The sequence below is a fragment of the Meles meles genome, chromosome 1 (genome assembly GCF_922984935.1).
Source record: "Meles meles chromosome 1, mMelMel3.1 paternal haplotype, whole genome shotgun sequence".
NCBI lineage: Eukaryota > Metazoa > Chordata > Mammalia > Carnivora > Mustelidae > Meles > Meles meles.
In genome coordinates, this window is record NC_060066.1 from 1,182,613 (window position 1) to 1,207,590 (window position 24,978).

The 24,978-nt window shown below is 68.6% G+C and overlaps 1 protein-coding gene across 6 annotated transcripts; it reads right to left on the reverse strand.

The window, feature by feature from the left end:
• Window positions 1–14,462: 14,462 nt before the first annotated feature.
• Window positions 14,463–24,907, reverse strand: RHPN1 (rhophilin Rho GTPase binding protein 1). Of its 6 annotated transcripts, none has more exons than XM_046027751.1 (15): window positions 23,589–23,760; window positions 20,828–20,943; window positions 19,743–19,874; window positions 19,327–19,402; window positions 18,723–18,800; window positions 18,115–18,239; window positions 17,836–18,002; window positions 17,502–17,695; window positions 16,973–17,129; window positions 16,778–16,894; window positions 16,216–16,410; window positions 15,698–15,774; window positions 15,355–15,501; window positions 15,055–15,216; window positions 14,463–14,754 (listed from the first exon to the last, which is right to left on the reverse strand). In XM_046027751.1, the coding sequence occupies exons 1-15, from the start codon at window positions 23,667–23,669 to the stop codon at window positions 14,593–14,595; spliced, it is 1,986 nt and encodes a 661-aa protein (XP_045883707.1). In that variant the 5' UTR covers window positions 23,670–23,760; the 3' UTR covers window positions 14,463–14,592. The 6 variants fall into 6 exon arrangements, with proteins under 6 accessions (XP_045883707.1, XP_045882870.1, XP_045834543.1 ...); XM_046026914.1 differs by having other exon boundaries at window positions 16,778–16,897; XM_045978587.1 differs by lacking the exon at window positions 23,589–23,760 and adding an exon at window positions 24,774–24,907 and having other exon boundaries at window positions 16,778–17,129.
• Between the last annotated feature and the right edge of the window lie 71 nt (window positions 24,908–24,978).

Consider the following 24,978-nt stretch of genomic DNA (forward strand, 5'->3'; position numbering starts at 1 on the left):
GCAGTCACCCAAAGCGCGCCCACACGGAAACCTGCACACGAGTGTTCACAGTCACCCAGACCTGGACGCCACCGAGACGTCCTTCGGTGGGAGGACAGACACACGGCCTGTGGTCCGTCTGGACAGCGCTCAAGGGAAATGAGTTCTCGTGAGGGGAGAGACGTGGGGCAGACTTAGCGCAGGTCAGTAAGGGAGCGACACCCGTCCCTGCGGTCCCGGGCTGGGACATTCTGGAAAAGGCACAACCGTGGAGACCGAGGAGTGGTTGCCAGGGGTGGGGGACGGGGGCCGGTCGGAGGGGACAGAAGAGCACAGAGGACTGAGGGCAGGGACACCGTCCTGGTGGACACACGTCCTTACCGGCTTGTCCAGCCCCACGGAGGGTCCTCGCTGGAGCGAGCGCTGACGTCCGCCGCGGACGTCGGTAACGGGGACGCATCACACGCACACTCGCTTGTCACTGCCACAGGGGCGGCGCTCTAAGGCCAGGTGCGGGAAGGGGGGCATGCGGGGAAACTGGGCGCTCGACTCCGCCGTCTGCAAATATGGACTGTCCCCAAACGGGCTAATCCTCTCTCGCGCGGTGGGGGCGGAGGGGCTAAGGATCCGCTTTCCCCAGAGGGTCCCAGTCATAGGTGGGGTGAGAGGGGGCGGGGCAGGCCACGCTGCTCCTCTTCCTGCTCCCCATCCGGTCTCCCCCCTCTCTCCGTCCCTCCCCACCTGGCCTCCCTGACAGCTCGGCCACTGCTCACCCCTCCTCACCCCTCCGTTCCGCTGCTGGAGGCACCCCCCCCCCCCGGGCGCAGGCTGACCAGCCCCTCCCCCCAGGTCCGTGGCCTGGCCCATCGTCCGGTACCACCTGGAAAGGGCCGGGGGGGGCACACCTCAGGGGACCCGTCCAGCAAGAGCAGCCCCCGTCATCTGGCTGGGCACGGCCTCCTCCCAGGCTCTGTTCCCATCTGCCCCCGGGGCCTTTGTTCAAGCGCCGAGCGGGGCCCTGCACACACCCGCTCACACCGTGGCTGACGGAGCCGGGCCTGCCCTCCGCAACTCTGCAACTCCAGAGGGATTTCCACACATGGAGGAGGACACCAGACCAGCCTGGCCGTGGGCCTGGAGGCTCAGGGGTCCGGGAGGCCCGCACTGTCCCTAGTCTGTCCCCAAAGGACCTTGGCGCACCTCCTCACTCAGGCTGACACAGGCCTCTCCACCAGCTGTGCCCAGAGCCCGGTGCCCGGGGGTGGGCAGTGTGGCCCGTGGGCAATGCCGGCCCCCGGCTGTGAGCGAGGCCAGGGAGGGGGGACCGCCGTGATGGGGGGGGCGGTGGTGAAACCCAGCTGTGCCCACTGCCTCTCCTGGGAGACCCCGGCCCCCAGCAGACAGGCAGGCCCAAGGTCAGGGGTGTCTGTGGACAGCATCTCTCTACCCCAGCGCTGCTGTGTCGGGGGGAGGGGCGGATTCGGCTCAACAAGGCCCATCTTGTGAGACTATAAATTTGGCCACGGACGCAGCAGGCAGACGTCAATAAATGAACACTGTCCTCACGTTAATCTGGGTCGCAGCGGTGGGGCCCCGGGCCCGCGGGGGAGGTGGAACCCCAGGAGGAAGCGGGCCAGGACCGGTGCGCCCGCAGAGTTGGCGCTGCTCCTCCTTTGCTCCCGGCAGGCGGGTGCCGGCCCGTTGCTCAGAGGGTGGCCGGGTTCGCAGATAAAACCCCCAGAGGCCCGTTATTCCAGACCAACACCAGAACATCTTTACTGCCAGTATTTCCTGTGCTCCGAGTGGGGAGTACACCCGCCCTTACTCACCGCCCCCGCTGACGTGGCTTTCGCCGCAGACCCCGACGTGGAGGGGATCTGGCCGCTGCCGAGCCCGGCAGGGTCCGCGCCGCCCCAGCCCGTCCCCCCGCCCTGGTCGTCCCCACCGCCCTCCCACAGCGGGGGCCGGCAGTCCGCTGAGCGCTGGGAGCCCGCCCGGGGCTTCCAAGAAACGCGGGCCTGGAGGGCCATCGGCCTGGCGTGGTCCGGAACCGCTGCGTCCTGACTCCCCCGCGCGGCTCCCCCCGCCATCCTGTGGCCCCTCCTTGCCCACCCAGATGAGGAGGCGACGCACGGGGGACCGCTTCCCAGGCTGGTGCTGGTCACTGGCCCCTTCGAGGTGAGTGGGCCCCTCTGCCATGGGGCCTTGAGGGTCTCAGGGGTTCGGGGCCACCCCCTTGCCTCCCTGGCCTGGAGCTCCTAGTCTGAGTCCGGCCACCACCAGCAAGAGCCCCATAAATAAGTCAACGGCGGCGTATGAATAAACCACAGCGCGCTGGGCAGCCCTGACCCGGGGCGGCTGCTGAGCCTGGCCAGACCATCTCCCCTGCCCACGGCCAACCCCCGTGTCCGGGACGAGCGAGGGAGCTGCCAGGCTCTTCCCCGGCCGGGCCGGTGCCGCGAGGCCAGTGGCTAGACCCCGTTCCAGTCCTCCTGGGGTCTGGCCGCCTCCCATGCAGCCTCTAGTGGAGCTAGTGGGCAAACTGGGGCCCAGAGTCCCAGCGGGGTCAGCCTCAGGCCCCCTCCGCTGGCTGGGCCACAAGGGCCGAGGTTGCCAAGCAGCCTGACCCTGACCCTGACCGTCCACGGCCCTGGCACCTGCTCCGGCCGCCAGCCAGGCCTGGGCCTTGCTGCTGGGGGATGGCTTGGCTGCCGCCCCTCCTGGCCTGTTCCCTGATTCCTAAATGACATCCTCCCCAAACAAATAGTCCTCTTGGGGGACTCTGGGGTCAGGGGGACTGCGCTTAGAAGCCCCCAGCCCAGACCAAGGTCGGGGAGCCTGCCCACCCCTGGGTCCGTGACTGACGGAGACTGGGGTGCGCAGCCAGCCCTCAGCTGGGCGGACGAAGAAGAGCCGTCAGCCCCTAGTGGGCCCTTGACAAGCAGGATAGGGGTGTCAGGGAGCTCCCGGTCCGTCCCTGCCCCCAGCAGGGCCTCACGGCAGGGCAGTTCCAACAAAACGGGGTCGTCATGGGGTCCGCATGGGATGGAGCCGGGGACAGGGCCCTGCACCCTCTCCCTGGGTTCCAGTGGCCCTGAGGGGAGGCCAGGGGCTGGGAGAAGAGGGCAGAGGAACCCCCACCTCAGCCTTGCAGGGCGATGCTGAGCTCAGCGCTGGCTGACCCAGAGCTTTGGGGACCATTAAGAACACTCCAGCTGCCAGGAGACGTCCATTTGCGCTGCGGCCCCTCCCCCGCTCCTCATTGGGCAAACCCGCCACTCCTGGGTCCCCCCCACCTGGCCTGGGCCACCTGCCCCTTTTCAAAGCTTCATGGAGGACGGATGCTATTGGGGGCACCCCCCCGGCCGGGAGACGGGGGTGGGGAGTGCCAGGGGCTCCACAGGAACCGGGAAGTCACTGTTCAACAGTTTGGGACAAGGGGAACCTTCTCAAGCTGGATGGGGATGAAGGTCGCAGGACGAAGCAGACGAGCTCAGCACCCCTGGGCCGCACTTGAAAAAGGTTAAGACAGAGGATTTTCTGTCTCATCCATTGTACGCAGAAACGTTTGTTAAAAATCGAGCTGTCCTGGGTCTCACAGCCTCGAGGCCCACCTGAGCCCTGTGGAGCCCGGACCGAGGGGAGACCCCATGCCCGTGGCTCCTTCCAGGGTTCTCCTGGGAGGGCAGGCGGTGCCTGAGGGCCCTGGGGGGTGCGCGTTCCAGGCCAGGCTGGGGCTGGGACTTCCGAAGGCGGCCCTCCTCGGCCGGAGCTCGGGGGTGCTGGGGCTGTCCCGGGGCCCGCCAGACTGGGGGACCCACGTGGGAGCCCAGAGACAAGGTGCAGGGCCCTGGGGACCAATGGGAACGGGGTGGGGGGCGGGGGCTACGGTGACCTTTGCTGGTTTATCGGAGCTTTCAGCTCTGCCGTCCACGCTCTCCCTTGTTGCCCGCTCCCCCCGGGGTGGAGGGCTCCCCAGCCCGGCCCCTGCTGGACCCCCACACAGGCCAGGACTGACCCCAGGCGGGGCTCATCCCCTGACCCGCATGGGCCCACATGTGGCTGCAGGGCTGTGGCGGGGGGAGGTCTTTGGGCCCAGGGAGGGGACCTTGGCCGGGGACTTGAGACTGAGCATGAGGGGACATTCCGTCCCGGGCTGGCCGCCCTGAGGGTCCCAACTCCCCGTCCGGAGGGCTGACGGAGGAGGCGCAGACGAGGCAGGGGCGCCGTCAGCCTCCGCGGCCTGCGGCTCTTCCAGGGCCAGAAACTCCTTGTCCTGTCCCCCCAGTTAGAACGGTGGCCGCGCTCCGGGGGCATTTACTGATTTTCCTCTTTAGAATATTCCCAAATGCCAGTTCACCGTCCCGCCCTTCCCCCATGCCCCCCCCCCCCCCGCGCATGTGGGGCTCACCCCTACCCCCGCCTCACGGGATGTGGAGGCAGGGGCTGGGCCTGCCCCAGGGTGGGGGGGGTTTCCTGCCAAACTGCAACAAATTGCCCAGAGGGCCGTGTCTAAGTCTGCCAAGCCCGCCCGGATGCTGTGGGACCCTGGACGAGTGTCCGAACCACTCTGGGCACTCAAGCAGGAACCTAATTCCAGCCCCACAGACCCGAGAGACCAAGTCAAGGCCCCAGGACACCTCCCGGCTGCCCCGTGGACCCGCAAGACACACAGTGGCCGAGGGACCTGACGGCAGCTCCGGCCTCGCCAGGCGCACCCCCACGGCCCCCGCGAGCCGCCGTTCCGCTGCTCTGTCCCGCCTGCTGCCTAACCCGCCCCCCACACCGGGTGGATTCCAGCTTCTTCGCTCGGCCAGGAGAACTTTTTTTTTCAACTAGGGTCCATGCCCAGCACAGAGCCCAGCACGGGTCTTGAACCCATGACCCTGAAATCAAGAGCTGAGCTGAGGACAGGACCGAGACTCTGCCCACGGAGCCACCCAGGCGCGCAGCCAAGAGAACTCCTAGTCATTCCCCCAAACCTTTCGTCGCGCCTCTTCCCCGGCCAGAGCAGGCCTCCCGTCGGGGTGACAGCCCCAGAGGCTGCCCGCGTCGCTGCCCCCGGCCCTGTCTGGCGCGGGCCACGCACACGGGGTGCTTGCTGAGCGGATAGCCGGGAACCCCACCGAAGGGGTGAGTCGCTGGCTCAGACGCCGCAAACCGGGAGGGGGCACCTGGGGGCCGCTCTCCTGCCTCGTCCCCATGCTGCCTCGTTTCGGCGGTGGGGGGACGGGGAGCGGCACGGTCCCCAGGGGAAACGGAACGGTCAGCTGTGCTCCAGGCTGGGCAGTGGCTTCGCCATCCAGGGTGCCTTGCTCCGGATCCTGGGAAGACCTGGAATGACCCCTGGGCAGAGAGAGGGGTATCTGGACCGTGTCCCCCCACGCCCCAGAGCTGGATGGGCCCCAGAACACGAGAAACTGCGAGACCGGTGGGGTGGGGAGACTGCGGGGCCTCCTGCTGACCCCGGCTTTGCTCTCAGGGCCACGCCCGCCTGGTGGCTGCGGGGGGGGGGGGGGGGGCAGGTCGTGGTCCTGCCGTGGCTCCCTAGGGGGCTGAGGACAGCAGCCGGATGATTCGCTATCGATGAGACACGGACAGGATGGGGCAGGCCAGCCGCCTGGGTCAGCAGATCCGTCCTGGGCTCAGGACGTGCCTGGCCATTGATCGGATGGAAGGACGCTGGCCAGGAGGCGACCTGAGGGAGCTGGGGGCCGCCCTCGCAGCACTCTTGGGGTCGTGTACAGATGTGGAGATGAACGTCCCTCCCCGCCCCCACTGTGTTCTGCTGGGCCCACCCCGAGGGCCGGGGGGGGGCCCCCGATGCTGCCCTGGCAGGGTCCCCGTGGGGAGAGCGGAGGGCTGCGCGGCTCTGGGAGGCCGGCGTTCCTCTGGTGCAGCGGCCCAGGTCCCAGGCCTGGTGGGTGCCCCAGGCGGTCCCCGGAGCATGGTCTCTGCTGGGCAGGGGGACCCTCACCCCGGCAAGGAGTGGGGCTCTGGCCCCTGCGTGGCAGGTGTGCTGTTGGCCTCTTCTCTGGGGCTCCCCCGCCCGACAGGCCTGACCCCTCCTACATTGACGGCCTGGGACCCCCGAGACCTTCTTAGGTGTGAGGAAGTGCAGATGTCCCCCTGGAAGCTGCGAGGGAAGGGGACCCGGCTGGGGGTGGGTGGCGGGCAGGGGACGTGTGCACCATGACGAGACAAGGCTATTGGCCAGGCAGGGAGAACCCACGGAGAGACCCAGAAACAGAGCGGGGAGCAGCAGAGACGCCAGGACCGGGAAAGGGTGGGGCTGTGACCTTGGCCCCATGGCTCCTGGGTGCCCCTCAGAGGTGGGACCGGGCCCCGGTCACCTTGGGCCGGCCTCCGTGTGGCCCGCCCCGACCGGCCGGTCCTCTGCCAGCCCGAGCGATTCCTGGTGATTCACGGCTGGCTCGCTCTGTCCACCAGATTGATCGCTGGGGGCAGGTTCGCCCAGTGGGGTCTGGAGGCCTCGGGAGCCAAGCAGCCAGGCCACCCGGAAAACCGCAGACGGGGCCTCGGCCCCCTGCCCACACCCACCCTCCTGCCCCAACCTATGCCACTAATGAATTGGGATTTGGTCCACAAAACCGCAGCCTGCCGCTACCAGACTGTCTAGCTCCAGGGGCCGGGCGAGTGGTGGGTGTGCAGCGGGAGCCGTGCCCCAGCCCCCCAGGGCACCACCCCCCGGCCAGGCCCTGTAGGGCTGGGGAGCCACGCCAGCCCCTGTCCTGTGTGCTCACGCCTCAGGGCCAAGTCAAGCTTGCAGTGGAGACCCCTGAGGACCCCCTCCCAGCAGCAGGGTCCTGTGCACGTGGCCTCCCGTAGCCAGACCCAGGTTGGTAGGTGGGCCCTGGGCTTTCCCGGGGGTCCTGCCTGCCTGAGACCTGGCCTGAGGGAGGTGGGTGATAGGGGACAGGAGGGCAGCTGGCCTCGCCTCACTGAGAGGACTTGGGGGGTGTCAGCTGACAGATGCACGGCTTTAAGGGATGAGAAAGAGAGACCCCAGTGTCTCAGAGACTCCATCCAGCCTCCGGCCAGCGCAGACCCCACACTTGGCGCAGAGGGTCTCAGCAGCTCCTGCGCGGGGCCCCTGCCTCTCAGTGGGGAAGGGTCCGCTCCAAGTGCTCGAGTCCCGGGGTCAGCCAGACCCTGCCTGCTGTCCCAGCCCCGGGTCCCTGTGGCCTCCACGGAGTGACGGAGCCCTGGGCCTCTGGCCGCCCCCCACGAGGCCGCGTGTGAGGTCTGAGCCCAGCTGCCGCCCGCGTGGTGGGAGGAACACACCTGCCCACCACAGCTGCCGGGCCCGTGACCGCAGCCTGCACCCCCGGCCAGCAGTGCGGTCAGCAGCGACACTGACCCTTGGGGCCGCAGACCCCAGGCCACGGGCCATCACCCAGCCAGCCCCTGTGCCCCTGCGGCAGTGACCACGGGCGCCCCTCCCCCACAGCGGTCAGCATTCCCCATCCTGTGTGTCCCACCTTCCCTGCCCAATCTTTGGGGGCCCCAGGGTCTGTGTACTGGGGGAACCCACGCCCGACTGCCGGACGGGGTCCAGGGCTGGGGTCTCCGAGGTCAGGAGCCCAGGACCGGCCGAGCCCGGGTGCCTGGGCACAGGGGCGGCAGGTGTCCGTCTCAGAAGCAAGCACCGCGCGGTAACGAATGGCCAGTGGGAGGGGGCGCCGCGGTAGTTAACGGAGGCCGTCGGACTGCGCAGCTCGGCCTGTAACCGGCACATTATGAAGCCTAATGGATTTTTGAGGCCAGATTGATTTTTCATTAATTTGGTAAAAATCTCTTTCCTCTCCCCTATAATTCTGTCTTAAAACGCTCTTCCTGACAGCTCGATAAGTCACTCTTGCCTTAATGCACGTCTGGCTCGTGGTCGGCAGGGAAGGGCAGGGGTGGGAGGAGGCCGGGGGCTGCCAATCATCTCCAGGTAAATCCTGCATTATGCATGGCCCCCGGAGCCGCGGCCGCCCCGCAGGGCACTCTCCCAGGGCGGGCCTGGGCCTCTGAGCGCTGTGGGCTGCTGACGGTGCCCCCCCAGCCCTGGGGGAGCACGAGGGGGACACGCGCTCCCAGCAGGGGTGTCCTGCCAAGTCCTGACCGCTTATGGGACCTGCCCAGGACTTCGGACCGGCCGCCACCTGCCAATCTGGCTGGGGCCTCTCCATCCTCCAGACAAGCCCGGCGGCCCCTGCTTGCCCCTCAGTGGGGCTCCCACCCTCTTGCTCCCCTGGTCGCTCCCCGCCATCTCCCCCTCCACCCCTCAGACCCTCCAGCCTGATTGTCCCTCCTCTGTTTCCCAAGGTTTCAGGTGACCCTCCTGCCCCAGGCCCTTCCTCACAGCCCGTGTCCAGGGCTAGCGGGTCCTGGTTTGAGCTGACCCCATCTCAGATCTACGTGACCTCCTGGAATCAGTCTGACCACACCCCGCCCAAGCATGGGAGGGGAGGGGAGGGGAGAGGCAGGGGGAGGGAGGCGGAGGCCCGCCCCTCGCTGCTCCTCTGAAGGAGCCTGTCTGCGGCCCTGCCATGGCCAGCTCTGCTGGGGGAGGACACGGTGAGCAAGGAGGGTTCCTCCTCCCTCTCTGGAGCCGACTGAGTCCTCCCAGGCTGCGTGCGTGTGTCTGTGTGCACACACGTGCGTGGGCCCAAGCCCGACTCGGTATCTGTGGGGCCGCGATGGGGGCTGGCCTCCTGAGGCACTCTGTCAGGAGCAGGACTCCTCACAAGGGATTCAGGACTCCCAGGGGACACCGTCCTCCTCCAGCGGGGCTCCCCACAGCCTCTCATCACAGTGTGAACTCAGGCAGGGAAACTGAGGCCCAGACACACGTTCCTAGCTGCTTTCTCTGCAGTCTGGGAGAGGGGTGCCCCAGAGCCCTAGGCTCCAGATGGACGGCTCTGCCCTATCCCTCCGTGCCCCGCTGCCCTCAGGGCCTGCGAGGAGGACGCCTCCTGCCCCCTCCCAATTTCAGGCTCCCCGGGGTGGCCAAGGAGCCAGTGAGAGTCCAGGCTCCCTGGAGGAGGTGAGGCCGGGAAGGTGGAGGGAGGAGATGGTGGAGGCGGCGGGCTCCCAGCAGCAGGAGCAGGGAAAGGAGGGGGAGGGCTCGGGACCCTGAACTGGCCCAGCTTGGGGTCGGGGGGGTAGGGAGCAGCCTTGTGGGGGGCAGGGCTGGGGCTTGGGAACCCATCCACGCTAGCGCCAGAGCATCAGAGGCCCAGCACAGACAGCCCCCGGCACCTGTCTGGGGGGCACGTGCTCCTTGGGGGGCCAGGCGGGAGCGGCCCCAGAGGCAAGAGGTCGTCCCCACTGGTCAAAGCACTGGGTCTGCTTGGGTCCCTGAGAACTCAGGCAAGTCACCATCCACTCTGTTCTCTCCCCCCAAGGGACCCTTGGCCTCCAGGGGACTCTGGGTCTGCCCTGGCCCCCACCCCCAGCAGAGGTGGTTCAGCAGATGCAAGTAGGGGTGGGGCAGGGGGTCTTCTGGGCTGTGCCCTGGGGACTGTGGCTTCCCGATGACCCGAACCGTGTGTCGAGGGCCGTGTCCCGGAGCTCTATCACCTCCCCCTCGCACCAGGAGGCAGTGGGCCACAGACAGGTGGCCGTGGCGGGAGGCCACTCGGAGCCCGGAGTCAGCCCTTCACCCTGTCTCCTTCTTGGGCTGGGAAAAGGAGGCACCCATGGACAGTAGGGCCGAAACCCATAGCGCTCTGCCCATGCGCGTTCTGTCCTCTGGCCAGGCCCGCCCTGCCCCTGCTGGACAGCAGCACTGAGCCCGCGCCGCCCCGGGGGGCCCAAGCCCCTCCTGAGGCGTCCCCATACTCCAGCCGGTGGCCACATGGAGCAGCGGAAATTCCTCTCTGCCCCCAAGCCTCTGTAACACCCCCGCACCACCTCCCCCCTGCACTGCCTCCCCGCGTCTCCCCCCCCCCCCCCCCGCACTACGTCCCCATTCCCGGCTGGGGGCAGCCTCAGCTCAGATACTCCGGGCTCTTTTCTGCCCACAGCGGCCACCACCTTGCCCTCCAGGGTCTGGACCCATCTAAGCCCCTTCCAGTCAGGGTCTTGGGCCGAGTCCTGCCCTCGGTGGCCGGCTTCCCCTTCAGGCCCCGGCGCAGCTTCTCCAGGACCCCGAGAGCCGCGCGCAGCACGCAGGCGTCGGCTCAGGCCCATCAGCTCCTGCGCTGCGCTTCCTCAGATGGTCCCCGGTGGTTCCGTTGTCCGCATGGGAGTCTGGTGAGGTCAACGCGCTTGCATGCCAGGGGAGGGCACAGACCCCTGGCCACGGAGCCAGAGAGTGAAGCTGGAATTGTTGGCCACGGGCTCCGTGGGTGGCGGGGGCGCTGTGCTGAACCTGGGTGGCCCCCCGGCCTCACCCCCCAACACACACAGCTGGGGCGTGGGCTGGGCTGTTCGGGGCTCTTGTGGCTCTAGGCCCCAAGTGACCGCACAGTCCGGGCCGAGGCCTCAGCAGTCATGGGGGTCACGGCTTTAAAGACCGTGCTTGTCCTCTGCCCCTGGTGCCTGTTCCCCGTATCCCTCAGCTGCCTGCCCGGGCCCCTCTGTGCCAGGCTCGCTCCCCTACGAGGAGGAGCTGCCCCGGCAGCCTCCAGCGGGGCCTGGATCAATGCCACAGGCCCAGCCAGAAGGAGGCCCAATCGTCAGTGACCGCTCCCCACCCTCGCCCCACTGAGGCCACCGGAACAGCACGGCAGAGACCATGGCGGTCTGCCTGGACCCAGCCTGAAGCCCCATGGCCTCCTGGCGGCTGGTCATCGAAGGCTGTGGACCGCATGCTCTGAGGCCAAGGCCGGGGGGGCGGTGAGGCAGGCGTCTGTGTGGGGGGGGTCTGTGGCTGCCTCCTTGGCTCGGTCAGTTTCCAGCCAGGCAGGCCCCCGTGCAGGAGCTCAGGCCACTGTGCCTCACGATCCCAGAGCCGGGGGGCATTCTAGGCATGTTCTGTGTTTCTCCTGGGAAGCCTGGGTTGAGCCCGCCACCCAGCACGGGTCATGTCCCAGCCTCCAGAAGGGCACATCAAGGCCCAGAAGCGTGAGGGCATGTGTGAGGTTGCTGCCCCCGCTTCCTGGGGCCGTTCTAATACATGACCATGAACCTGAGACTGTACCACCACGGGAATGTTCTGGGGCCGTTCTGGGGCCTTAAGTCTGAAGTCAGTGTCCTCGGGGCCCCACAGTCCTGTCCCCCCAGCTTCTGGTGGCCGCGGCCCTGCAGCCCCCCCACTCCACACCGGTCTCCTCTTCTGTCTCCTACAGGGACAGGGGCTTAGCCCTGCCTAGGTCACCAGGAGAGCCTTTTCCTCAATGACACCCGCAAAGACTTGGTCCAAACAGGTACCCAGGTTCTGGGGGGACACGTCTCTCGGGATCACCCTTGAGCCCGCTGCAGTCAGGGAGCGAGTCTGGCTGACGGCGGCCTCCCAGCAATGGTCCTGCGAAGGGCAGCACCGCGGTCACGGGCTCTCTGGACCCTGACTCTGGAGCCCCACCTCCCCTCTGCACCACCTCCGGGCCTGTGAGACGAGCTCTCCCGCTGCTTCTCGCACTCATCACCTCCCACACACCCCGCTTCTGGAGCCCCAGGGCCCTGGGGACCACCCTGGCTGGCCCCAGACAGCTGGGCACGTTCAGGGCATCTTACCACCTTACAAACCCACACTGGGCTCCCCGAGGGCCGCCTCCCGTGGCCTTAACTCTGGGTGTCAGGGTCTAAAGGGGCGAGAGTGGGAAGGCCACCCTCTGGTCGGGGCTCCTCCTGGCTGGGGTATGGCCCCGCTTTGGAGGCTCCGGGACTGACTCTACCCCTTAGGGGATGGGGGGCCGACTGAGCGGCCTAGGAGGTGCCCATGGTGAGCCGCTGAGCCGGTAGGAGTGGGGTGAGCTGGGACCTGGAGGGAGGTGAGTGGGGAGGAGACAAGGGAGCATCGGCCAGGGACCCCCACCCCGCGGTCTCCCCAGGCTCCCAACTCTCCGGTGTGGACGGCGGACCCTGCCCCCACTCCGTGTCCATCCCAGCCTGCGCCTCCCACGCCGCCAGGGCTCCCTTCCACCGCGCCTCTGCTCACATTAATCTCCGCGAGGCTCACTGCTGACCCAAGCGAAACAGAGTTTGCCTTCCCCTCTCTCGGCAGTTTTCTGTTGGCAAAGCAAAAAGGATCGCCGTGCGCGCTCACCCCCGACCTCCCTGCCCGGGGGGGACCACTCTGGGAAATGAGCTGTCCCACGGGGCCACCGCGCCCACACGCTCTGCTCGGGGGGCCAGGGAGGGAGGCGGGGCGCCGCCGCTCCCAGAGCCACTCGGGTGCTGACCCTCCCTCGCCAGCGGCACACGTGGGACACTCCTACCAGGTCCCTGAATCTTCCCAGATATTCGTGGCATGTGTGGAAGGGACGGCGTGGCCCCCGCCCGTGGCTTGTCTGTGACACAGAGGTGACGTGGCTGAGCCGGACAGCGGGGCTGGAGCCCGCACCCTGAGGCGCGGCCCGATCTGAGGACGGCCGGGAGGGCGCCGGCAGGACGGGGAAGGCAGAAAGCACAGGCTGGGGGCGTGCGGTGGGAGCGCCGGTGTGGGCCGGGAGGCACAGCTGTGGACGTGCGGGCAGCCGCTCCACCGGGGAAAGGCCTTGGTCAGGCGGGCTCTCCCGCACGTGACTCCCCCGGTGCGCACTGGACAGCCCCAGGGCCGCCTGCGTGAACCGCCGAGTAGCCTCGTGCCCAGGCAGGTCTATGGAGGCTCAGCCTCGGCGTTGGTACCACGGGCACTCGGTGTGGGGTGCAGGTCATGCGGGCACCGGGGCGAAGCTGTGGGTTCTGCTCAGTCCCTGACTTCATTCCCCAGGGCTCCCAGAGCCGGCCTGGGGTTCCCCTTGCTCCCAGCTCAGCTGCCTGGGTGGCCTGGGGAGAGGCGGGCGGGCGGGACAGGGCGGTTAGCTCCGGCTGGAGGGTGCGGGCTGAGCTCCCAGTGGGCTCCGTGCCACTCAAGGCCTTGTGTGCCCCTCGCTCACCGCGTACGTCCCTCTCTGGAAAAGGGGTGTGTCGCAGCCGGCAGAGAGGAGACTCCCCTTGATGTCCATCCCCGCCTGGCCCGGGATGAAGGCGGGCCTAGCACTGCCTCCCGCAGCCGAGAACTTGACCCTAGGAGCACCCAGTCTGGGGGGCAGCACCTGGGCAGCAGGGCCTCGGACACCGCTTTGGAAAGCTCCTGACCCTTCTGCGGAGAGGGAGCCTGGTCCCAGACCCAGCGGCTCTGGCTGAGGTGAGCCCCAGGCACAGGGCTGAAGACCAGACGGCCGGCACCGTGGGCTGTCTGTCTGTCTGTGGTGGGGAGCTGGGCCATCCCTGCTGAGGACCCCCCACCAGCCGGTCCCCCGGCCCGTGTGCCCCTCTTGGGTCCAGACCGGCCGCCGGAGGGAGGGGAGCCGCAGGACCCTCCTGGACGAGACCTGCCAGCCCCGTCGTCCCTGATTAGCGGGTAATGGCCTCCTCGACGCACAGTTTTATTAATTGAATTACTAAGTGCTGAGGTGACCCTGGCCGGTTCTGCTGAGAGGGTCGTTCTCTCGGGAGGAGCAGATGGCCGGACGGGACGCACCTGGCCATGCTCAGCCCGGGCTGGGGCAGGAGGGGAGCCCTCCAGAAAGCTGCCCTCCCTGGAGTGCCACGGCGGGATGGAGGGGGAGGGGAAGGCGGCGGGGACCAGGACGGTGCTGCTCCCACAGAGGGGACAGGGACAAGAAGAGACCGGGTCCCGCCCGCAGGGGAGCTCCCCCGCTCTCCCCCAAGGCCACCGTCGCTCCCCAAACGCTGCCTCCAGCGGCGGCTCGAGCGGGCAGCGGCCGCCCCCTGGTGGCCACGCAGGCTCCCGGCCAGGCCGGCCCCCACCGCGCCATGGGGCTTCTCCCCTGCCCATGCCCGTGCCCCCAGGGCTCTGCAGACCCCAGGGCTCCGCCAGGATGGGCTGAGCTGGGCGGGCTGAGGGGGGTGCGGGGGTGGGCAGGCCGGGCGGAAAGCTCGGAGGAGGCCTGGACAGCTGCCGTGGGGCCGGGCAGGCTGAGGACTGGTAGTGCAGGTGGGGCGGTAGGGTCAGCATTAGGGGTGCCGGGTGGGCTGAGCCAGTGGAAGGGCACGTGGAGGGGGTCACAGGACCCGTGTGGGGTGCGGCCGACCTAGCCCTGGGGGGGTGTGTGGCCAGGGGCCGGGGCGGGGCAGTGTGGGGTCCCGGTGCCAGGATCCGTGTTGCAGGGGCCCCCTGCCGACCTATTAATCGCCCTTGTCCCTTTGGGTGGGGGGCTGCCCTCCCCCATGGGCATTTGGGGCCCAATGAGGACCAGGTAGCCCCAAGGCAGCGTCCTGGCATCGGGGACCCCTGCCCAGAGCAGCTGCGACACGTCCCGTGTGGGTACAGCACCCGCCCGCGGCACCGGCTCACACACGCCTCACGTGACACGGTCTTTAATGGCAGCACGGAGGGGGCGCGGCAAACGGGCCTGAAGTTCCCTCAGGCTGGAGGAAGGCACACCGGGGTGTGGGGCGCGGGGCACCCGGAGGGGGAGCGTGGCACGCCACTCAGGGCTGTGGGGACAGCCTCCCTCTGGCCTTGCCCCTCCTGGCCTTGCGGCTCCAGCCAAGGAAGAGCCTGGGGGCGGCCCGTGCGGGAGTGGGCGCCCCCCACCCACACTCCTTCTGGCTCCTCAGAAGCGCCCCCAGGGCCGGCCGGTGGTGCCCCTGCTGTGGGGACAGGAATGAGTCCCAGTGAGCACCCCTGGCCCGTCCTGCCCGTGGCCCGCCAGGGAGGGACCGGGGAGGGGGTGGCTGGGCCGTCAGGGGCGAGCCGGGGGTCCCGGGAGGACGGGCGCCACGCGGTGCGGGGTGAAGGCCACGGGACAGCGCTTGCAGCTCAAGTGTGGGTACGAGGCCCGCGGAGGGTAGGGGGCTGCTGCCCAGAAGCCGCCCCGGGGCGGGAGTCTCGTGCGCGCGCAGCCTCCGCTTCCCTGTGCCCTCCGGGCTTCTGGGGCCGCGGGGGCTCACCGTGCTGGGGGGCTCCGCCCTGGGCAGCAGCGAGGCCACCTGCAGGCTCACGCCCTCGTCGCCCGCGCCCCGCAGCTGCGCCACCACCTCCGCGTGCCTCCGCCACTTGCACGGCTGCCCGTTCAGGGACACGATGTAGTCGCCCTCATGCAGGCCCGCTGCCTGCGGGGAGATGGGGCGGTCCGGGAGTCCCCCATGGGCACCCAGCACCTCTGCCCACGGTCCCTTCTGCCCCCTTCACGCCAGCAGCCTGTGCTCGGCCCAGGACCTTGGCCCCGGGGGGTGGGACAGGGGCCTTACCGCCGCGGGGCCCCCAGGGATGACAGCCGCGATGAGGACAGGCGCGTCTCCGCGCAGTGTGAGGCCGAAGCCAGCCTCCCCGCGGGTCACGTGGACGGGCCCCACCAGCCGCCAGCAGTTCCTGGCTGAAAACACAGACAGGGGCCCCTGGGGGTGGAGCGAGGCGGTCAGTGGCCCGGCGGGGCCGCCCCAACACCGCCCACCCAACCTCTACGTCTTGGGTCTGAGAGCGGGTGCGGCGAAGGGACTGGGCAGGGCCGGGCTGCCATCATGGCCCGTCTGGGGTCCTCAGCCCGCCCGTGCTGGGGTGCAGTGGGGGGGGGGCTGGGCACAGGGTGCTCACCAGCCGCTGAAAGATATCGGTCACCTTCACCCTGGAGAAGCTGGGCGCCCTGATCTCTGGCTTCTGCTGTGTTTTAGCTGAAAGGACAAAGGACAGGACGAAGCCCAAGGCTCGTGGACCCTCAGCCCCGGGTGCAGCTGCGACCTGGGTCAGCCCCAGCAGAGCGCGTGGCCTGAGGACCAGCCTGCTCCATGCATTCTGCCGCCCTCTGGGCCTGGCTGTTCCCTCCACCCCCACCCCGGGGGGTCCTGGGGGTTCCCGTACTCCTGCCACGCCTGCTCCTGCAAAGCCCTGCAAAGCCCGAGATGCTGGGCGGCTGGCCTGTGAACACCTGCCTTCAGACCACAGTTGATTCCTGCCCTGGGGGTGGCGAGACCCAGGAGAGCAAGGGAGACCCAGACAGCAAGGGAGTGCGCCCCCCCGGCTCCTCCCAAGGGCCGGCCACACGGCTCTGCGGGCCTCAGCCCACGGGCGCCCGCAGGCTGGACACCCCTGTCCCAAGGGGCCGGGCGGCTCACGCTGGATGTCAGGAGCCTCAGCGGTCTCCAGGAAGTCGTCCTCGCGGTCGAGCTCCGAGTACTTGGCCAGGGAGCGCCTCAGCGCCTGGGCCAGCACGGCCTGCAGCAGGTCGACCGTGCGCAGGGCGCGGCCCACCGCGTGCAGCCGCAGGGCCTCCTCCTGGCCCAGGATGCTGCGCTTCAGGTGGGCCTTGCCTGCGTGGGACAGGGCAGACCTCGCGTCTCGGGCCCCCGCCCAGCCCCGGGGACCAGACCCCCGCGCTCCCCCCCGCCCCGGACGCAGCAAGCCGGGGACAGGCGAGGGCTTCTGGGTCCATCCTGGGGGTGTGCTGCCCTTGTGGGAGGCTATGGAGGAGCGGCCTCCTGCAAGCGCCCGCACGCCCAGACCCCCTGCCTCCCTCCGGCCTGCTCTGGGAGTCGCCCCGAGCAGGGGACAGGCAAGAGGCGAGCAGGGGGCCTGCAGGAGACGGGCTGGGACACGAGGTGTGCCTGGGAGAGGTGACTCAGGAGGGATGGGGCACTCGGGCTCCTCGGTGGGCGCCCCCCCACAAGGCCGCCTCACCCAGCTTCCTGCGCTCCTCTGGCTCCTGGGGCAGCCCAGCGCCCCACGGCTCCGGCTCCGATGTGGCCGGGGGCCCACAGAAGGCCTGCTGCCGCACTGGGATGTCCGCCTCGGCCGCTGCTAGGGTGAGAGAGGGCCTTGAGCCCCGCCAGATGGGGCCTCGAAGGGGCAAAGACGGGCAGGCGGGGCACTCACGGGGATTGTCGCAGAGCGCCACGGCTGCGTGGTAGTGGGCCAGGGCGCGGAAGTACTCTGCCTTGACGCGGGCGAGGGTGGTCCAGGCGAGGGGCACGTAGTCCCGCACAGGGGGCTGCGTCATGGTCTGGTGCACCTGTCTGTACTCGGCCGCCACCTGGGGCGCACGTGGTGGGAGGCTGGGGTGTCCTCTGGGGCTCCAGGACGAGTCCCGCAGCCTCTGCCCCGCCCCTCCCCATCCTGGGGCCTGGCCTCCACCTGCCCCGACCCCAGGCCCCACCCCATGCCCCACCCCGGTCCAGCTCAGGGCTCTGGGCCCCAGCGGCTGCTCTGACACGTGCTGCCCCAGGGGCAGGGACTCAGGACCCTCGGGCCCTGACAACAGCCGGCTTTGGGAACCAGCCGGACACACAGCCACGGCGTGGCACGCCACCCCTCCCTGCACGGACCCCCGATCCAGGCCCTCCCGCTCGCCCAGCCACCATGGCTTGGCCAGGCCTCCCGCAGGACAAGGGCTCGCTGTCCTCACCTGGGCAGCCTCCTGAGCCAGGCGTAGCTGAGCCAAGCAATCCTGGGGGGCTTCAGGGGACGGGAGCAGGAGACCCTCAAAGATGCACTCTTGGGCCTGGGCCGTCATGAGTCGCTCCAGCATGGAGAGCGAGGCCGGGCTCATGTCAGGGCTGGGTGCTCGGGAAAAGTTCTCCCTCAGGAGACTGAAGGCCCCTGCGGAGGTGCGCTCACAGCAGGCGGGCAGGATGGCCTGGCCACACCCCCAGGCGGGGTGGGGTCCCGTGCAGCAGGGCCATCCCACTGGCCCTGCCCCCGCATGCCCCAGAGGCACCCTGACTGCAGCCCGCTCTCACCGGCAGCCCTCTGAAAGGCCTCGATGGCGCACTGGGTGCCCTTGGGGCAGGAGCGGTCCTGGCGAGCCCCAATCTGGGTGTGCAGGGCCCCGATGTTGAAAAGCACGCTGGCCTTCTCGAAGGCCAGGGCCCGCTGCTGGGCCGGGACCCCCGTCAATGAGTCATACCTGTGGGGGGGTGAGGCTGGGTGGAGTTCCTACGGCAAGCACCGGGAGTCGCGGCCAGGGCTGGGGGGAGCTGTCGATGGGGACCACGGACACCCGCCCGGCCCGGCCCTACCAGTGGAAGTGCAGCCCGAGCGTCCCGGGAGGGGCGACGAAGCGTGCGTCCAGGAAGCAGAGCTGATTGTAGTAGGCCATGAGGGGCCCCAGGCCCGCCTCGCTCTGGCTGGGTGTCCGGGCGGCCTGCAGGTAGGTCCCAGCTGGGCCCCGGCACCCAGGCCAGGCCACGGCACGGACTCCCCGCCCCGGGAGCCCCCTTGGACGTCCCAGCCCCGCAGGAGCGCTCCAGGGTCTGGGGGGGATGGGGCCGTAGGACCTCTCTGGGGCTGCTGTGGGCCCTGTTCTGGGCGGGGAGACTGTGAAAAGCCCAGGAGAGGCCCAGGCAAGGTCCCTGGGAGGGGACGGGCACAGAGCAGCCGCTCCCAAAGGCCCAGCAGAAGGTGGTGAGAACAGACCATCCCCTGCATGTACGAGCCATCTGCGTGCCTTCCCCAGAGCTGCCCCGGGCGGGGACTCCGGCCCTCTGGACGCCTATGCTCCTCTGTCCCTGACTGCACCCCGTTTTCCTTCATTTGCGACCTGGGAGTGGCTAGTCTCCCAGGTGGAGGGCGGCGGGATGGGGCGGGGCGGGGTCGGGGGGGGGGGGGGCGGGAAGAGCCCACCCACCTGCCGCAGGTCCTCCAGCTCCCTGATTTCGGCCTCATAGGAGGCGCTGTCCTCTCCAAAGTGCGCAGAGATCAGCTCCTGGTTGGGGAGGGGCAGGTGCCGGCCTTCTCTGGCCACCCAGCCCCACGCAGGCAAGGACGGGGAGTGGAGGGAAGCCCTGGGCCCCTGGAGAAGGGCTAAGGACTGGTGTGGGGGGTCCCTGCCCCACAGACACGGGGTTCGGGGACGCAGAGTCCCTCGCCAGGCCCTGTACAGCAGGTGCTCTCGACGGCCGGACAGGCGAGAGGCCCGCCAGCCCAAGCTCGCCGCCCCCAGGCTCACGGCCCCGACGAGCTTCTGCAGCAGAGGCTCTGTCACTGGAGGCCCAGCCGGGGGGGCGCTCAGAGGGGGGTCAGGGAACCCCGTCGCCATCTCCACCTTCCAGCAGGATGACTGGTAGGGGCTCTTCTCCGAAGCCCGCCCGACCCCAAGCTCAGCCCGGGCAGGCTCCGCCTCCCTCTGCCTCTCTCCCCATCTGTTCAAGGACACCCCGGACCGGGAAGCCTCCGTGATCCCTGCACACCCCAAGGCAGGTGCGAGCCCCGGGTCATAGGTCAGTGCTCACCTTCAGAGGTGTGGACCAGTCCAGCTCCTTAGTCTCCTTCAGCCCCAGGGGGATCATAGGGACAGTGATGCCTTCACTGGAACCAGAGCCATGGAGCCCAGACTCTGAGGCTGTCCCCAGCGGCCACTCCCTACGTCCCCAGCCACACGGAACCCCTCCCCTCCGACTCTGACCCGCGTCTGACACACACCCTACGGCACACGGACGCTACTCTGGTGCCCCCACACCTGCTCCCACTCAGCCTCTGACCTGGACCCCGTGCTTCCGGATGCTTGTGCACGCACACACGCACCCCCCCGGGCCGGCCTTGTCCCGCACACACACGCACGCACGCACCCCCCCCCCGGGCCGGCCGTGTCCTCGCACACACATGCACGCACGCACCCCCCCGGGCCGGCAGTGTCCCGCACGCGCACCCTCCCAGCCGGTCAGCCTCCGCGCGGCCGCCGCTGAGCTCGTCCAGCTCCTCCTTCAGCAGCTGCAGGCTGCAGTTGACGTAGCTCAGCTCCAGGGCCACCGTCTCCCTGACCCAGGCGTTGCTGGTGGCTCTGGGGGAGGCCAAGGTGAGCTGAGCCGCAGCTCTGCGGGTGGATGGCATGCGGCCCCACCGGGCCTCAGAGCCCCCCGCGTGCTGCGCTCGCAGGCCCAGCCCCGTTGGGGGGTCCTGGGCCCAGCCTATGACCTCCCTCTCCGGAGCCCCTACAGCTGGTGTTGATTTCTGTCCACGCGTACAGACAGCGCCTCTGGCCCAGGGCACATCCCTCGGACCCAGACCTTCCAGGCCATGGGCTCTGGCCTCCCCCCGCTGCTCTCCCTGGACGCAGGCTGTGGCTCGCCCTCCACAGCGACACAAAATCGGCTTTCCTGGAAAGGCGGGGGGTCAGGCCCTCTCTGTGCTACATCTGGGCACCTGACAGAAGGGCCGATGGGTCCCCAGGAAGGCCCGGCTGAGAGCAGGGTTGGGCTGGACAGGGACACAGGGCGGCTACGGAAACGGAGAAGCCCTTGGGGCCCAGCAGACCCCGGCCCAGAACCTGTCGGCTGGCTCTGCACACGGCGGCTGGGGCTCCGACAGGTCGGACCATCTTCCCGGGCCCTCAGCCACCGAGCGGGCTCAAGGAGTCATGGGTGAAGGTCTGAGCTGACGTGCAGCCGCCTTTCTCATGGGGACGCGCCCCTGGAGCCCCCAGGACACTTTCCCGGGTCCCCAACCTGGGACACCTGTCAGATCTCAGCCGGAACGGGGCCTGTGGGCCACCGCATACAAGTCAGAGGCTCCCACACCACACACCCGCCCCAGCCCGCCCCTGCGCTGACTCCTGCCAGGGGGGGCCAGGAGCCCAGCCATCATCACCCACTCCTGTGTCCACAAACCAGACCACAAGGGCAGGCACCTAGCTGGGTTGCTGCCTTGTGCTCATCACCCAGCACAGGCCCGGCTGGCTGAGGGCCCGGGGGCGGCACCTCCTCCTGAGCGACGGGGGTGGCCGGCGGCACGCACCTGTACAGGTTCTCGGCGCCTGTCCGCATCCGCAGCTCCTTGGTGATCTGCTGGCGGACCCGGGCCCTGTGGCTCTGTGGGCGCCCACGCGGGCTCTGGGCCAGCGGGTCGGAGCCCTGTGGAGAGGCTGAGGGTGACCGGCGCCAGGCCAGGAAGAGCATAGCAGGTATAGGGACCGTGGCTGTGGCCCCTATTCTGTGGGGCCAGCAGCAGCGCGATGGGACTCTGGAAGCCCCTGGCAGGACGCAGCCGTCTGCTCACCACAGAGCCTTCTGTACTTTCTTTAAAAAGACTTAGGGACACCTGGGTGGCTCAGTCGGGGCAGCGTCTGCCTTCAGCTCAGGTCGTGATCCCAGGGGTCTGGGCTCAAACTCCGCTTTGGGCTCCGCGGAGAACCTGCTTCTCTCTCTCCCTCTGCAGCTCCCTGGATTGTGCACGTGCTTTTTAAAATCTTTTTAAAAACATGAGTTAACTTGAGAGAGCGGGAGAGAGTGGGAGAGTGCTTGCAGGCGCGCACGGAGCAGGGAAGGGGCAGGGGAGAGGGAAAAACCTGAGCAGACGCCCTGCTGAGTGTGGAGCGTGACCGGGGCTCGATCTCACAACCCTGAGACCATGACCTGAGCTGAAATGTAGAGTCAGACGCTTAGCTAGCCGGGCGTCCTCCTGCACTTCTGAATTTCGTTCCCTAACCACCACGATTCACTCTTCCCGCGTGACTCTGGCATGAGCTCAGGTGTGGCCATGCGGGGACGACCCAGCCCAGATCTTGCCAAGGCGCTAAGGGCAAGGAGGCCGCCTTACAGGGCGCTGGAAGCTTCCCGGCCCGCTTGTTCTCTGGGGTGCTTGGCGCACCTTGAGCCTGGGATGGGCTCCATCCCAGACGGCTGTTCACTGGTGGGGTCCCTTTGGGCAAATGCTCAAAGCACAGGCCCAGGGCCGCTCAGCTCCCAGGCAGCGGGTCAGGCCTCCTGACTGCCCACTGCCCACCTCGGCCATGATTCCTCATTGTATGGGGCAGTCTTGCCAGCTGCCGGTGTCTCGGGGCCCCGGGGCAGGAAAGCCATGCAGCAGCTGCCAGCAGAGATGTAGGGGTCCCGAGGCACAGAGACGCTGCAGACGGGTGCCTGGAGGATCCAGCCAGGGAAGGTGAGGGTCCCCGCAGGAGCCAGGCCAGGGAGCTGGAGCAGCTCTCGGGGGCCCTACGCGACCATGCCTCCTCCTGGCCATTTAGGGATCTACTGTGTGGGACAGTCACCAGCCCTGGAGCCAGGAAGAACTTTTCAGAATGCACCTTCTCTGGGCAATGTCCCCAAAGATGGTCACACGGCCCTTGAGCACAGTGGGGGTGAGGCCAGTAGCTCCCGGGACCCCGTCCTGACACAGGGACAAGGAAGTGTCTCTATGCAGTGCTGAGACCAGCCTCCTACAGCGTCCACCATCTGCCACGTATTGCAGGAAATGTGTCCCCCCTTGGCGTGCCCCCCACTGTTAGGCACAGGGCAATTTCACACCCTTTGGGGGCTATATTTGCTCTCAAGGAGGGCCCCCTAAAGAACGCCTCCCACCCTCCCACCTTGGAGGCTCCTGGCAGATGGCCTGCTTGGATTATGACTCAACATCTCCCCCACGCTCCAGCGTTCTCAAGAGTGATCAATCAAGGAAGACCTCCTTAGGCAGCGTCCCCTCCAGGAGGACTGAGAACCTGGGGAGGGAGAAGCAGGCCACTAACGAAGCCACATCCCTCCCTTTCCGAAAGTCCGACTGCAAAGCTCCAGCAGGCTCTGGGCCAGCAGCCATGACCGTCTGCCCGGACAGTGGTGGTCCATGTGCCGGGCAGAGCCCATCAGCTCAGGAGGGCTATCATCACCCCACTGTTCGTCTGGTCTCCGGTGTCCAGTGCTCCCGCAGAGACGTGCTGGAAGTGGGGAGACCTGCAGCCTCCGAGCCAGAAGCTACTCTGAGCCCTGTAGCACCCCTCACGGGCCTGGTATGAACACAGTGATGGCCTCTTGGTGACCCCCCAAGGAATGCCTAAGCTCCAGGCTGCAGAGAGGGGCGGCGCCCTCCTTCCCAGCACAGGCTCCCCCGGTCTCCACCTCCCACCCACTTTGCAGAGCTTCCCCAGTACTCCTGGAAATGGTCCACAGTCCCAGTCAGGGCCCCAGGGTTAGGGACCGCAGAGGGGGAGAAGTGCGTGGGGAGTGAGAAAAGGACGAACTGTCCAGCTGTGAAGTCCTGCGGCCATTTCCTGCTCCCGGGAGGCTCGGGCTGCCTGCCGGCCGCCATGGAAAGTTTCATCAAATACAGAGCCAAGTGCCCAGGGCAAAGGGGAGCCGCCCCGCAGAGAGGGAGGGAAAAGCCAGGAAAGGAGGGATGGGGGTTCCAGGAACTAGCACGGAGGCCACGGGACGTCACACACCAGAGCCCAACACCTGCCCCAGAGCGGGGCCCGGAGCGCCCCCCAGCCCCGCGGAGCGGCGGCGAAGGCCGAGCTGTACCTGCGCTCCCACCCGCTCCGGGCGGCACAGGACGAGCCCCACACCCGCCAGAGAGACCAGCACAGGCGCGCATCGCGGCGCGGGCTCTGCACCGCGCCTCAGTTTCCCCGGAGGGAGGCCTCCGGGGAGAGCGGCGGAGCGCGGCTACCGCAACTCTCGCCGCGCGCTCAGACCCGAGGAGCCGCCGCCGCCGACCCCGCAAGCAGACACTGGGGGTCCCGGACCCCGCCTCCCGGAGACCCCCGCCCCGCGGACGCGCCCACCTTGCGAACGCCGCCGGCCTCCTGCAGCCGCGCGCTCTCCTCGCCGGCGCCCGGGCCGTCCGGCCTCTCTTCGGGGATCATCGCCGCCCGCCGCTCGGGCCGAGCCCGCCTGGAAGCCGAGGCCGGCGCAGGTTCCCCGTCTCCCCGGGGCCGCGCCGGGTTCCCCGCCGTTCTCTCCTCCCGGCCGGCGGGCGCGGGCCGGCTGAAGGGGCGTGGCCCCGAGCCGAGCGTGCGAAACTTGCCTTGCCCAATCGGCGGCCGCGACGGCCCCAACGAACAGCAGCCGCAGCCAACCAGAGCGCGAGGGAGGCGGGCTCGGGTCGGCCAGGCCCCGCCCACGCGGCCGTGGAGTCCCCGGGGAATGCGGTCGCCCCTAGCAACCGCCCGGCTCGACGCCGCGCGGCAGGGAGGGGCTCAGACTGCGCATGCGCCTCGGCGCCGCTCAGCGTGCAAAAAAGTTAGGGAAAAAGGAGAAAAGCAACTTCCAAACACCGCCCGCCTGACCTTCCACGCGCCTGCGTGCTGGGCTCCCTGAGCCCGGCCCCACGGACGGGTGCCGCCCCCCAGCGACGGGCCCCCGGGGAGCGCGTCCGAAGGGGTTGCCGCTGCCCCGCCCGCGCTCGCTCCGGAGCCCGAGCCCGGCCTCCGCTCGCAGCACCGGCCTCCACAATCGACGTTCAGAGCCCACTCGGCCTCCAGGACCAGCCTGGCCCGCAGAGCCGGAGTCAGACCGTCCAGAACCCCGCTCCCTGCGGGGCTGTGCCCGCAGCGGACGCCACGCGCGTCCCTCCAGAGCTTCCCCGGGTCCGCGGGCTCCGGAACACGCGCGGATTTCCTGCGGGGCTCGCCTCCCTCCACGCACATCTCTCGTGGGGCAGAGACACACGCACAAGCAGCGGGCGGACCGGTGCTCCTCAGGTTCGCTGAAGACCCAGTCTCCCGTCCTCCCCGCCCGCCGCGGTGCTTGGGGCGCCGGCCCGCGGGCTGGCTGCCCCCCCGCGCGCATCCCGGTGCTGACCCGCGGCCTCGCTCCCCCACCCCCCGCCACGCGAGCCAAGGCCTGCAGTGGCGGAGCTAAACCTGTAAGCTAAGCCGCTTGGCCGGCCCTGGCCATCTGACCCAGGAGAGCAGCAAAACAAGACAGCCGGCAACTGCAGGGAAAATAAAAAGTAATCACAGACTCACCTGACTCGGCTGTGCACTCCTTTTCTAGCCCTAATAATGTAATCAGACGTCCTCCCGGCATCCGGACCTCAGGGCAGTTATCACCGGATTGTTAGGAGGAGGGGAGAGGTGAAGGCGGAGGGGGACAGGCCAAGTGCAAGGGAGACATGCTTATGCTTCATCCTCCTGAGGCTGAGTCAACCAGTGACCCCGAAATTAGGAAACA